Source organism: Monodelphis domestica, chromosome 1, assembly GCF_027887165.1.
Source record: "Monodelphis domestica isolate mMonDom1 chromosome 1, mMonDom1.pri, whole genome shotgun sequence".
Lineage (NCBI taxonomy): Eukaryota > Metazoa > Chordata > Mammalia > Didelphimorphia > Didelphidae > Monodelphis > Monodelphis domestica.
Genome location: NC_077227.1, coordinates 583,916,150 through 583,930,065, shown reverse-complemented (window position 1 = coordinate 583,930,065; position 13,916 = coordinate 583,916,150). Strand labels below are relative to the sequence as shown.

The window sequence follows — 13,916 nt, the reverse complement described above, 5'->3', positions numbered from 1 at the left end:
ACGAGTCTGTTGATCTGAGGGGTGATACCTCTTCAGGCCTCCAGGGTCATAGGGTATTGTTTAATCCGAATGGGCGTTGCACCAGATTTAAAGTGACAATGATGGGGGGGGTCTGTTTTTGGCCAGACCTACCCTAGAGAGTTCTGCCCATACCCTGGGGACGATCCACCCATAACTGGACATCCTTATGGATTGAAGCTGATGGTTGGGAGTAGAGGGGCTCATAGAGGTGGTATTCTTTTGGGAGGGTTAAAGTCAAGACCTGTAAGGGGGCACCAGTATTGTCTATGACAGAAACAGCTGAGTCTGTAAAATGAATGTGGGCCCCAAATTTGTGCAAGAGATCCTGGCCCAATAAGGAAGCAGGACTCTCTGGAATAATAAGAAAAGAGTGGGACACCAGATGAGATCCTAGATTAACAGAGCGTTTCGTAGTCCAATTATAGCGGCAGGTTCCAGTGGCCCATTGGATCCAACTAGCCCATGAAGAAACATCTCCAAGGGGGTTTCTAAGGATGGATTTGTCAGCTCCAGTGTCTACCAAAAATTTAACCAGTTTTCCCTCCACTTTAGCAGTTACCCAGGACTCGGGGAGGGATGACAAGTCCCATCCTCTTCAATCCTCCTCTCCTTGAAAGGGAATGATATTTTGCCTTCTCTCTCAACCCCCCCTCCCCCCCAGTGGGGTTGAGGGCAATTTCGTGCCCAGTGGCCCTCTTCACCACAGTTAAAATGCCTGTTCCTCCGCCCTGGCAGTCTTTGGGGGACCAGTTTATAGGATATCCCCTGGGGTCTTGGGTTACCCATTGGAGGAGTCTGAGGAGTCTGAACCAGGCTGGCTGCTAGGATGCAGGTCACCTCTCTTTGGCATCTATGGTCTTTTTGCCTCTCTTCCTGCCTGCGTTTCTCTTCCCTCTCTTCTCTCCTTTTTCTCTCCTCTTTTTCTTCCTGATCCTTCCTCTTGGCCCTATCTTCCGGAGTTTCTTGGGTGTTAAAAACCCTCTCCACAATCCTTAAGAGGTCAGATATACTCTGGTTCCCCAAATCCTCCATCTTCTGGAGCTTGCTGTGAATATCTGGCACCGCTTGGTTAACAAAGACTAAAAGGATGGCTGCCCGACTAGTTTCCGCTAGGGGGTCTATGGGGGGTATACAACCTGAATGCCTCTTGCGGACATTCTAAAAAGGCTGCTAGGCTTTCATCTGCCCCTTGTCTAACTAAATTAACTTTGGCCAAATTAGTGGGCTTGCAGGCCGCAGCCCGGAGACTGGTCATGAGAATCTGGCGATAGACTCGGAGACGCTCCCTACCTTCAGGTTGCTCAAAATCCCAATTGGGATGAGTGAGAGGGAAAGCTTCGTCAATGAGATGTTGCTGGGTTGTGGGAAGACCGTCGACCCCGTTAGGCACGTTTTTGCGGGCCTCCGTGAAGATGCGTTCACGCTCTTCAAGAGTGAAAAGGACCTGCAAAAGCTGCTGACAATTGTCCCAAGTCGGACTGTGGATAGACATAATAGACTCACATAGATCAATTAATTTCTGGGGCTCCTGGGAAAAAGGAGGATTTGGGGTCTTCCAATTATAAAGATCACTAGAGGAAAATGGCCAATATTGGTAAAGTCGGGGAACCCCTGGAACTGATGGGCCCATAACCCACACAGGTAAGATGGCACTAGTAGAAGAAGGTTTCTCAGTCTCAGGGTCTGGTGTTGGTGCCCTCCCTCTTCCCCTAGTGTGACTTTCCAGGGGACTAGAGTGGGGACTGGCTTCTGTGACTGCCTCCCCTGGAAGATGATTCAGATCAGGATACAAGGGGGCATAAGGGGGTGGGGGAGGATCAGGGGGGCTATTATCTGAATCCAGTAGAATTGGTTTCTTGGGTGAGGAAGGGGGAGAAGGGGTTGCCTGTAGTTGGAGGGCCAGAACTTGGAGGAATCCTGCCTCATGGTGGGTAGAGAAGGGGGAGGTTGCAAAGGTTGTAGAAAAGGCTGCAACCACAAAGGTGGGTTCAGAGCCAGATCCTGACAGAAGATTATATATGGGGACTGATCTGAGTGACCAGAGGGTCCGGGGTCCAGGATACTGGAGCTGAGGCTGGAGATAATCCCCAAGTTAAAGGTGCCTCCTTTTGGCCATCTGAGCTCTAGGGTAGGCCACTTGGAATCATAATAGGTGACAAGGCGTCCCTTCTTAACAGTGAGGGAGAAATTCTGGGCTCGCTCCTTAAAGTCAGAGAAGTGAGCCAGGACCAAATCTAAGGGGGTAGATGTTTGTTGGCCCATGAGGACTATTAAAGGCCCAAATATAGACAAACACATGATATAAACAATAAGGGCAAGACAAGAAATAGACATAGATGACAAAAAACAGAGATGCAAACTTTCACTAGGTTTCGGGGCAGGCAAAAGTGCACTCCCCCGACCCCAGGGGCTTATCTTAAATATCCTATCCCTTGGCACATCTGCCAGAGTGAAAATCCCTCACACTCACTGTCTAACGGTGCTCCTTAGGACTCATAGGGTCCTCAGAGGACTCGAACCTCTGTCATCCCAAGTCCAACTTGGATGGGGGGCCTCCAACCACCCCGAAGTTCCTATCCCAAGTCCAACTTGGGCAGGGGGGCCTCTAATCACCCCAAAGTTCCTACTGAGCACTCTTAACAAATCCTCTAGAAGGGAAATCTCTCAATCTCTTGAATAACACTTTCGCTTCCTGGCCCCTCGCGGGACTCAGGAACCGTGTACTTGGCAAGTCCACACTCAGAAACAGGTGAAAGGAGGCCTTTATGGACCTGACTTAGCAATAGGCTATCTTCCTATTACCCGAGGAGCATGTAATCTGCCAGCCACTTAGCTTTATGCCATGATCCAGACTCTCCTTCCCCATACAACATTCACACAGACAAGCACACTCAGACACACTCAGATTTCCCTTCAAGGATTCCAGTACCTTTACCACTGTGTAGTCCAAACCTTTGGAATCTCCCGGGAACTCTCGTAGGGATGAGCCCCCAAATGTAATGTCTGGTTCTGGTTCTGATTCCAAGGAGGACACACACACAGTAATGCAATACGCAGGAGGTACTTTAATACAAGCTATAGCCTGGGTCTTCACAAGAAGTGAGACCCCGAGCCTTTCCTAGAGGAGGTTTATATAGGGGCAGTAAGGGAAGGGGGTGGTCTTACACTTAGGTGCCAAGAGGAATGACACATCAATCTTGGTCTTTGGTACCCAGATGTCCAACATATGGTCATGATGTGAACCTTAAAAAATTCTCAGACCCTACTTCATAAGGTTAGGATTGTGAACTTTAAAAATTCCCCATTGGGACCATTCCCCATTGGGACTATTCACCATTTGGGCAGTGAAGGTACTTAGATCAGGAATGTGAGAACTCTACTTAGATCAGGAATGTGAGACCTCTACTCCACCCCTACTTAAGTCTGCCCTAGGGGAAGATAAAGTTGTAAACTCCTTGCTGAACAACTGGCTCCCACAGTTCTTTCTCTGGATGTAGAGAGCATCTTTTTCATAAGTCCCTCAGAATTGACCTGGATCATTGCATTGCTGCTAGTAGAAAAGTCAGTTACATTTGATCATGCTACAGTGTATCGGTGTCTGTGTGCAGTGTTCTTCTGGTTTTTCTCCTTTCCTTCTCCATCAGTTCCTGGAGGTCCTTCTGGTTCACATGGAATCCCTCCAGTTCATCATTTCTTTCGGCACAGTGGTATTCCATCACCATCATGTAGCACGGTTTGTTCAGCCATTCTCTAATTGATGGACATCCTCTCATTTTCCACCCCAAAGAGAACAGCTATGAATATTTGTGTACCAACAGGACTTTTCCCATTTAATATAATCTCTTTGGGATACAATCTCAGTGGTGGTACTGCTGGATCAAAGGACAAGACAAGGAGTGTGTAATTCTTTGTGTTCTCTACATCAACACAGCTTTCATGTTCTGACAGTAAATCTCAAGACAACAGAGGAAGTTTTAAGCTGTTCTTTCCAAGATGCTTCCCACCATGTTACATTCATAGATATTTAGGATCTCATAAAAGTTAAAAATTAATTTCAACCTCTTTTGATACCATTGTAACACGGGATCTCAGGGGGTGAATTGGAATAAATATTAACTAATTTCTCAAAAAAAAATTTCTAAAATCCAGTTGACTTGGGTATATTGTACTAATTGGGAATTTTTCCCTGGTGACTACCTTATATTGATTTAAAAACAAGACACTGTAGTGAAAACATAAATTTCAGCTGTCACAACTTACTCATACACTCTTATATGTACAATTTATATCTTCCACTATTTAATCACTACAGTTTATGACAACCAACTATTTTAACTATTACAATGAGGACCTAGGTCAGGTCAGTGACCCCTGAGACAATATATCATTGTGAAACCTGAAGTCCTGAGATAACATATCCTTGTGAAACCTGAGATAACATATCCTTATGAAGCCTTGGATAACATATGCTTGTAAAACTTGGGATAGCATATGCTTGTAAAATTTGGGGTATGAAGGTACATCAATAGATGATAATGATGATAATGCACAAAGACAATTGTCATTCTCGGTCACTGAGAGACTACCACTGTAAAACCTGGGATAGCATATGCTTGTGAAACATAAATAAGGATATGTCATTCTTAGTTCTTGGGATATGGGGCCCATTTGGGATTAATCTGGAGGGCAAGTTCTCTTGATATTAATCTGTTTCTTCAAGTCTTGAGGCTTTTCTCCTGAGCCATATATACATGTGTCTTCTGAGTTCTCCGGTTATAAATGTCATGCTTTAGACTCATAGTGAAAATTATAAGACTGATCAAATAATCTGCCCACAGGCTGAAGTTTGAGACAATATAGTGGAATAGGACCACTCTTCAATCCAATTCTACTACTGATTTATTCCAGGTCACTGACTGCTTATCAGTCTCAGTTTCCACCTATAAGGGAGGAAGACTGGTCCTGCCTTCTTTATCAGGACTTCCACAAGATAACACAGATGCCTTTTTCCCTTAGCCAAAGTAAATTCTTCTACCTGTACTTGATCTTATCTCCTATTTTCTCTGGGAGTTTGCTCCTTCTGTCATTACTATCCATAAGAATAGCATGAGAGATTTTATGAAATGATTACTCAAAATGAAACTGATATAGTGTATAGAGTACTGGACTTAGAGTTAAGAAGACCTAAATAAAAATGTTGCTTCAGAAATTTTCTAGCTATTTGACCCTGGGCAAGTCCCTTATGTCTCAATTTTCCTTACTTGCAAAATGAAAGATTAGACTCAATGACCTACCTCCATGATGCCCTTCCAGGTCTAAATCTATGATTTTGTAATTGGAATATACATATATATGTATGTATATGTGTGTGTGTATATTCCAATCACAAAATCATAGATATACATATACATATATACATATATCTAAACAGTAAGGTAGGAATCTAGTAGAATACAAGAAGGTTTAAAAGAAAAAGTCCAAGAGAAAAAAGCTGGATACAATAGCTGCCAAACAAAAAAAAAAGTATTGCTCAATAAGACAGAAGGAAAAAGTAAAGATTTTTTAAAAGCCATAGGACAATGAGTAAATATTATTCTTTGAATAAAAAGTAATCAAAATACTACAAAATAGTTTGTTTCTAAAATTCCCCTGACATTTAATTACAGCAATTAATTTCATAGTAATTCAAAAATTAGATAAAGCTTCTAAAAGAGAAATTAGGGCAGAAATTAGATCACAAAGAGACTTTAAGCCAAAAATAAATAAAAGAAACAAAAGAATAGATCAAAAGAAAAGAAAAAATCTCTCTAAAAAATTTAAAGACCTTACAAAGAGAATGACAGTTTTAGGCAGAATAAGAAGGAAACATGGTGAGGGGGGGGGGAGATATAACAGTGAAAAATTAGATGGATCCCTAAAAACTATTAAACTATTCTTAATGACAGAATATACAGAGATAACTTAGGTCAACCAGAAAAAACATGGCACTATGCTAAGTACCAAGGGTACAAATGAAGTGAAATAATATCAGTTTCAAGGAGCTTACACTTTAGCAAGAGAAAAAAACACATATAATTATATGGGAAATATAAAGATTTATATTTTATAAATTTTATATTCATCTGATATAGTCATAGATTGTGAACATGAGCAGGAATAGTCCCATCCTGACCAGGGTGGAGACATTTCAGGCATAGTCAACAATTCATCACAAAAGTAGGGTCATCTGGAATAAAGTTCAAAGAGGTGAGAAGTCTCTTATATACAATTTATCCTAAGATCTAAGTTGATCTGGAGATGATGACAAGGTTCTAGATGTATTTCTGATCACTCAGTATTTCCTGGCTTGCCAACTAAAACCTTATTTCTGAAGAACCTATAGTTGTAGTAGTTGAGGGTGATATCAAATCTTCTCTGTTGAAGTACCAGTCTTTTCTTTCACAGTGACGAGTTAAGGATTGTCTTTTACCTTCATCCACATACTCTGGATTGCTGCATTGGCTCCTTACTTCTGTGAAAATTCTCACCATAGTTATGTAGGGACTGTTTTACCTCTATTCTATCTTCAGAAAGTAGAGCACCTCCTAATGATTGTACCCCATGATTTTCCATATCTTCTAAGGGAAAGGAGTTGTCTGGACCATAGTGGGATGAACAATTGCTCATTGAGAAGTTACTGAGATTTTCCCCAAGATGGATGGAAGCCACTGCCAGGGCAAGGACTTTGAGAAGCAAATTACTCCATTCAGGGTGTGGGACAAGCAAAAGTCAAACCGATTTATGTCTAAAAGTTCCTCCTCATCAACCGTTCTAGAGGCTCAAACTAAGAAAACGCTGGCCTGGAGTAACCTTCCCTTTTTTGGAGTAACATATTCATTATGGACATGACTTCTGGGAAGTAAGGCACCTAACCATGAAATCAGGAGCCGAGTAACAGTGAAGCTTCCGTCTCAAAAACCTGTTCCAATGTTTAGCAATGCCAGCTGCCTGAGGATAATATGGAAGGTGGATAATCCAGTAGATGTGGTATCAGTGGACCCAATCACAGCTTCCTTCAGGGTAAAATGATCAGAGGAAATAGTATAAGGGAGACCATACAAAAGGATGATATATTCTGTGACAGCTTTGACAGTTGCTAGTTCTATGGCAGATTTTTAAACATTATTTTATTTGGTCATTTCCAAACATTATTCATTGGAAACAAAGATCATTTTCTTTTGCTCCTCCCCCCCTCCCACCACCTCTCCCATAGCCTACACATGATTCCACTGGGTATCACCTGTGTTCCTGTGGCAGACTTTTATTAGCACCTAAATGCTACAAATCAAAGAGGCATCATCTGCAATAAGTTCTAAGATGGTGAAAAGGGGATAACAATCAATTTGCCAGTTAGAATTAGGTCTGGAATCAAAAAATACCGGGACATATTCGTCTTTCAACAGCTGATGTGATGGATGACCTGGTCTGACTGGGTACCTCTGCATCAACCTGTTTATTTAGTACAGTCAATGGCCCATTATGTCTCTAAACAACTACGGAGTGGGAGACATCAGCAAAATTCTCCCTTTTGTCTTATTCTTCCACTCTGCCAGACTCATGCCCACTACCCCAAAATCAATATAAATACTAGAATAAAGATGGGCTATCTGCCCCACCCCTCCCCTCTCACAGAACAGCCATGCAGTCTATAGTGTGTTCATTCTGTGCATTCCTCATGCTGTAGGCAGCATTCTTCACCGATCCTCTGGAATTATGGTGGATGATTGTACTGATTGGAGTTCATAAGTCATCCAGAGCTATTCCTCCTTCATACTATTAATACTAAGAGACAGAAAGGAGCATCAGTGCAATAGACTTGGGGTAAATGACCTCAGCAAGACAGTATATGACAAACCCAAAGATCCCAGCTTTTGGGACAAAAATCCACTCTTTGATAAAAACTGCTGGGAAAATTGGAAGACAGTGTGGGAGAGATTAGGTTTGGATCAACACCACACACCCTACACCAAGATAAACTCAGAATGAATGAATGACTTGAATATAAAGAAGGAAACTATAAGTAAATTAGGTGAACACAGAATAGTATACATGTCAGACCTTTGGGAAGGGAAAGATTTTAAAACCAAGCAAGACTAGAAAAAAATCACAAAATGTAAAATAAATAATTTTGATTACATCAAATTAAAAAGGTTTTGTACAAACAAAACCAATGTAACTAAAATTAGAAGGGAAGCAACAAATTGGGAAACAATCTTCATAACAAAAACCTCTGACAAAGGTCTAATTACTCAAATTTATAAAGAGCTAAACCAGTTGTACAAAAAATCAAGCCATTCTCCAATTGAAAAATGGGCAAGGGACATGAATAGGCAATTTTCAGTTAAAGGAAAGCTCACAAAGACAATCGTCATCCTCGGTTACCGAGAGACTACCACTATGACTATCGATACTATAATACACATTTTTCTCCCACAACCTTCACTTTTCTAATATATTTGATTTTGTTCTTTTTGCTTCTATAGTAATAAGTGAACTATATATTTAAGCCATACGAATGATCAGGTCCAATGTACTAGGCAAGTAGGCCTTCAGTGATAGATAATTAAGGGAAGAGGATAGGGTTTTCCTAGTGAGAGTAGATTCCCAGATTGAGTTCAACTAAAGGAATCCACACAGACCTTACCTCTAAACTTATTTGCTGTTTGGTTATTTTCAGTCACGTTACTCTTCATGACCTTATTTGGAGTTTTCCTGGCAAAGTGGTTTATCATTTCCTTCTCCAGCTCATTTTACAAATGAGAAAACTGAGGTAAAAAGAATTGAATGACTCACCCAGGGTCCCACAGCTAGTAAATGTCTACCGTCAGCTTTGAACTCTGGAAGAGGAATCTTCCTAACTCCAGACCCAATACTCTATCCACTGTACCACCTCACTGCCCCACTGCTCCACCTAGTGATTCTGAAACTTCTTAAACTTTTAATTTAAACAAAGCTTTGACAGAATCTTCATTGTAAAATCTTCTGAAATTATTTTTAATATCTATTAACAAACAGCTTAAGCTCATTAAAAAAATTTCTGGGCATTGTACTGTAGGATTCCTTTTAGCACAAGTCTGGCACACTGCAATGAAGGAGTGCAGAGGGATGTCAGCCTCTTACTCTGAAAACTAGGAATATTTTTTTGTTTCCTAGGAGCTCCCCCTAGTGTTTGGAAGAGCACATAGCTGCTGAAGAGAGAATGGTATTGCCAGTGCCTAGTCTGTCTTTAGAGTTGAAAAGGTGATGGGGGAAAGGGAATAAGCATATATGTGGGACCCACCATAAGCCCTCTACAAATATCATCTCATTTGATCCTCACACAATACTATGAAGTAAGTGCTCTTATTATCTCCATTTGATTGTTGAGGGAATTGAGGTAAACAGGGGTTAAATTACCTAGAGTCAGCTAGGGAATATCTAAAACTGGATTTGAACCCAAGTCTCCTTGATTCCAAGTCCAGGGCTCTGTTCCCTGCACTACCAAATGCCTCTAAAAAGAATCAAGCTGGTAGCAAAAAAGTGTCCTGTAGTGGTTAAATTTAAATTATAATTAAATTAATTTCATCAGGCATTTTTTTTAATAAACCCTTACCCTACATCTTAGAATCAATACTGTGTATTAGTTCCAAAGCAGAAGAGCAGTAAGAGCTAGGCAATAGGGGTTAAGTGACTTGCCCAGAGACACACAACTGGGAAGTTGTCTGAGGTCAGATTTGAACCCAGGACCTTCCATCTCTATACGTGGCTCTCAAGTCACTGAGCTACCCAGCTGTCCCCATCAGGCATTTTTATCTGACATTCTAAATGTATAAGACACCTTGCTAGCTGATGGGATGACAAAGACAAAATCTGAACAAGTCTCTTCTCTTGTTTTATCTCCTACTAAACTTGTGTCCTTGAAAGGAATAAGAGAATAACTGTGTCTGATTTCATTTTTGCATCTTCAGCACTGAAACTATAGTCTTTCACACAGTAAGTACTTAATGTTTATTGTTGATCTTGGGTACTGAATACTCTTCTTCCATTTTCAATTGAGAAGCAGCATTAAATATGCAGATAAGTTCAGGCAGAACTGTCACATTTGTTATATTGTTGCTGCCTCTCCAATTCCTAGATTTGTTTGGATAGGTATGTTCCCAGGTATTTCATTATTATTATATAGGATTATTTTAAAGAGGTATCTCTTTTTGCAGGATTGGTGATATGTGGAAATGCTGATGATTTATGTGGGTTTATTTCATATCTTGCTACTTTGCTAAAATTATTAAGTACTTCAACTCACTTTTCAGTTGAACCCCTAGGATTTTCCAAGAATATCATCATATCATCTTTAAAAAGAGATAGTTTTACTAAACCTCATTGTCTATTCTGATTCCTTTAGTTTCTTTTCTTCTCATTGCTATTTCTGGCATTTCTAATACAATATTGAATGATGATGATTATGAGCATCCTTGTTTTACTCCTGATCTTAGTGAGATGGCTTCTACCTTATTCCCATTACAAATAATGCTTGCTGATGATTTTAGATAGAAGTTACTTATCTTTTTAAGGGAAAGTTCATTTATACCTTTTCATAGGAATGCATGTTGTATTTTTGCAAAAGCTTTTTCTTTATTCTCTAATAATCATATGATTTTGTTATTTGTTAAAACTGTATAATTAGAATTTGCTTTCCAGGACTCTAAATCCCAGCATCCCATTTTCGTTCTCATGTTAAGTCCTTACATTTTGGAAATAAAGTTTGTATGTGACCCCACCCCTCTTTTTTTCTCCCCTGATTGGGCTAGAAAAGTGGGCTTTATGCCAGGCAGGAGAATCTACACACATGGGCTTACTTTTTGTTAGATAATTAGGTTTGAAGTTCTATTTCTTTTAGTTTTATTTTCTTTCTACTTTAAGTGATTATTAATAAACTTTATTAATATAATACTTAGTTATTGGATATTAATTTAAATTTTACCTAACATAACCAGTTATGCTAATAGTTTTGAAAATGACTTCATCTGCATCATTGGGTTGTGGAGGTGTTTAAGGGGAGATGGGGTGATCATTTGTCTGAGATAGGGTAGACAAGTGGAATTCATAATTCGGGTAAGGGTTAGATTAGGTGATTTCTGAATTCCCTTCCAACTCAAATATTCAATCATGGTACAGATGACTCCTTGAAATAACAGACAGAAGAGCATGTTGTATGTACTTTCATATCAGTATATTTGGTTATTCCAAAACATATCATTCAAGGGTTGTAGGATAATGTATTTCCATATCATATAAAGTGGATAAAGTATCAGGTTTGAAGTCGAGCACTTAAGTTCAAATCCTGTTTCAGTCTTTTCCCACCTATATGACCCTAAGCAATAAACTTCACCTTTATCTGTGCCTCATTTTCGTCACCTATAAAGGGACTTTATTCTATGATCTTATATAGAATTAAAGGGACCCAAGGTGGCAAAACGAGGTTCTGAACCAATATCGTTTGACTCCAAACCCAGCATTTATTCTGACAGAGAATCTTTACAAGAGCAGCAATAACCATAGAAATATGAGTCAAAAGGATGCATCTTATTAAAACATAATAATGCTCTTCCCCAAATTTCTGAGTCTTCTCCAATTCACCATAGGCACATAAAATAGGTTCCACATGCACATTTTATTTCACATAAATAATCCTCGCAAGAGAAAACTTTTGTGTTATTCAAGATATCACAGAAATTCCTGAGTATTTCTAACACATTTAAACAGCAAAGGATCATCTTGTCCAGTTCAGGCAGTAAGCTATTCCCATGTCTTCTAGTCCTAAACCTGTAGAAGAAACAACAGGCATAGAAGAATGACATCAAAATCACTGAAAATAAATTGTCAGATATCAGAACAAAAAAAATGTAATTAGCATTTTCTCATATCAATAAAGGCCACACAACTAAAAACAAACATTTTGTCATGTACATTAGCTGTTACCTGAAATGCTGGGTATTCATGTGATGAATGAAGTGATGTAAATTGACACCATCAACATAAAAATCTTTATTGTGAAGAAATAAATCACTGATATTAATAATTCACATTTATATACCTGTTAGTATTTACCCACCACTTTGCTAAAAGCAATTCTATGAAGAAATGGAATTTTAGAGATTTTTAGTGATTTGTCAGAAGTCCAACAATGGTAATATAAAAGTCACAATTCAGACACAGGTCCTCCCTGAAATTTACCTTCTTCAAAATGAAATAACTTTTTTTTACAAAATTCATCATTTCAGTGTTTTAGTTTATGTGAAAGGAAAATGCATTTTAAATTTCAAAACTCTTCAAGCTGCACCTATATAAGTACATTGCTATCAAAATCACTTTTATTGTTCTATTTCACCAAAACAAAAAGTTTAAAGTTCTAGTCTTATCCATCTAGAACACAGCAATTTTTTTCAAGAAGAATTTTGTATCAATACTGAAAAAGACACATGAATCTTACCCATTTCTAAAAACTACTGGAGGAGATTTTACTTCCTAGTTGTATTGATTTAAAAACATATTAATGTCTTTTGATTTTACTTTGACTGCACTTTTATTTCCCAATATATCCTCCCACCCCCAGAGAACCATCCTGGCTTATAACAAAGGAGAACCGATAAAGGGAAAAAAGCTAACTTACAAGTCAATCAAATCCAACACAATATATAGTCCTAGAATCTGTTCTCCCTCTCCCTCTTGCTCTCCTCCCCTCCCCCCAATATTTCTCCCTCTGTTGGTAGATCCTAACCTGCATTGGTTGGAGGGAGTTTCTTCACCTAGGATTTCCGTATATCAGTAAAGTCACAGGTCTAGTTCCTTCCTTTTCTCTTGATATCTTTGGCATTTAAAAAAATTTTTTTTTGCATTCCCTCATTACTTCCTCATCCATGCTGGGACTCTGCCTGGTTCATCCTGCCTTTCGCCTTCTTTTCTCCACATGGCTTAAAAGAAACAGTATCAGAGATACTTATGCTAAATCACTAACACCCTGGAGGTTCTCTATGTCAGGGTAAGACTAGTCAGGAAGCAGCACATTTCCATTTCAACCAGTATCTCTCCTACCCTTTTTGTTTCTTGATTTGATCAGTATTGGCATCTACTTATCCTTGCAGAATAAAAGTTGGGGGTAGGGCAATATTTGTGCAGAATATTTCAAGATTGGGGCATCCCTCTTCTAGAATCAAGAACTAAACAAGCCTGCAAGTTGACTTGTGCTCTTGTTCTGAGTACATGTAGGCTGAGGGGGGAGAGGAGCAGAATGAGTGATCTAAGGATTAGCATTCATAAAGATGCTTTTACCTTGTTAGGTATTCTATATTATGTGAATTTGGCTGCAATTACTCCATATGTGGCACACAATTTTACTGGGGAATAGGAGTAGGAAAGAAAGGAAGAATCAAAGATTGAAGCCATTTGAAAAATGTTTACCACCTTGTTAATCACATGAACCAGAAGTCTATTCAGACTTTTAACTTTTTACTCCTTGGAGCCATAAACAACAAGTTGCATCTAAGAGACTAGTATAAGAATTAGCTTATAGAGGTGAATGTATTTTAAATAAAAAACGAACAACGTTTCTATGTGATTTTTGTTATGGTACAAAACACATCTGGAACTCACCTTCATGTCTTAAGTTTGGGAGTAGTCATTGACTTCTTCTATGTGACTGTCCTCTGAAAATGATCTTCATATGAAAAAGAATGTTTTTTAAAATTATTTAAAACAAATGACAAAAGAAACACTTTTCTTACCAACATCTCACTAAGGAAACATCTCCCTGCCTCTCTGAGAGTAATGGGTCACTTCTGGACACCTTTGGGCTCCTGGTGCTTAGATATATTCACCTA

The 13,916-nt window shown here is 39.2% G+C and overlaps 1 protein-coding gene across 2 annotated transcripts in view; it reads right to left on the bottom strand.

The window, feature by feature from the left end:
• Window positions 1-11,691: 11,691 nt before the first annotated feature.
• The window catches only part of LOC100032993 (disintegrin and metalloproteinase domain-containing protein 2), a 139,716-nt gene continuing 137,491 nt past the window's right edge, over window positions 11,692-13,916 (bottom strand). For both annotated transcript variants that reach the window (XM_007476385.2, XM_016431196.2), the window contains 2 exons: window positions 13,690-13,753; window positions 11,692-11,862 (listed from right to left, as the gene is read on the bottom strand). In XM_007476385.2, coding sequence (XP_007476447.1) covers window positions 13,699-13,753 — 55 coding nt within the window. In that variant the 3' untranslated portion in view covers window positions 11,692-11,862; window positions 13,690-13,698. The remainder of the gene's footprint in view (window positions 11,863-13,689; window positions 13,754-13,916) is intronic.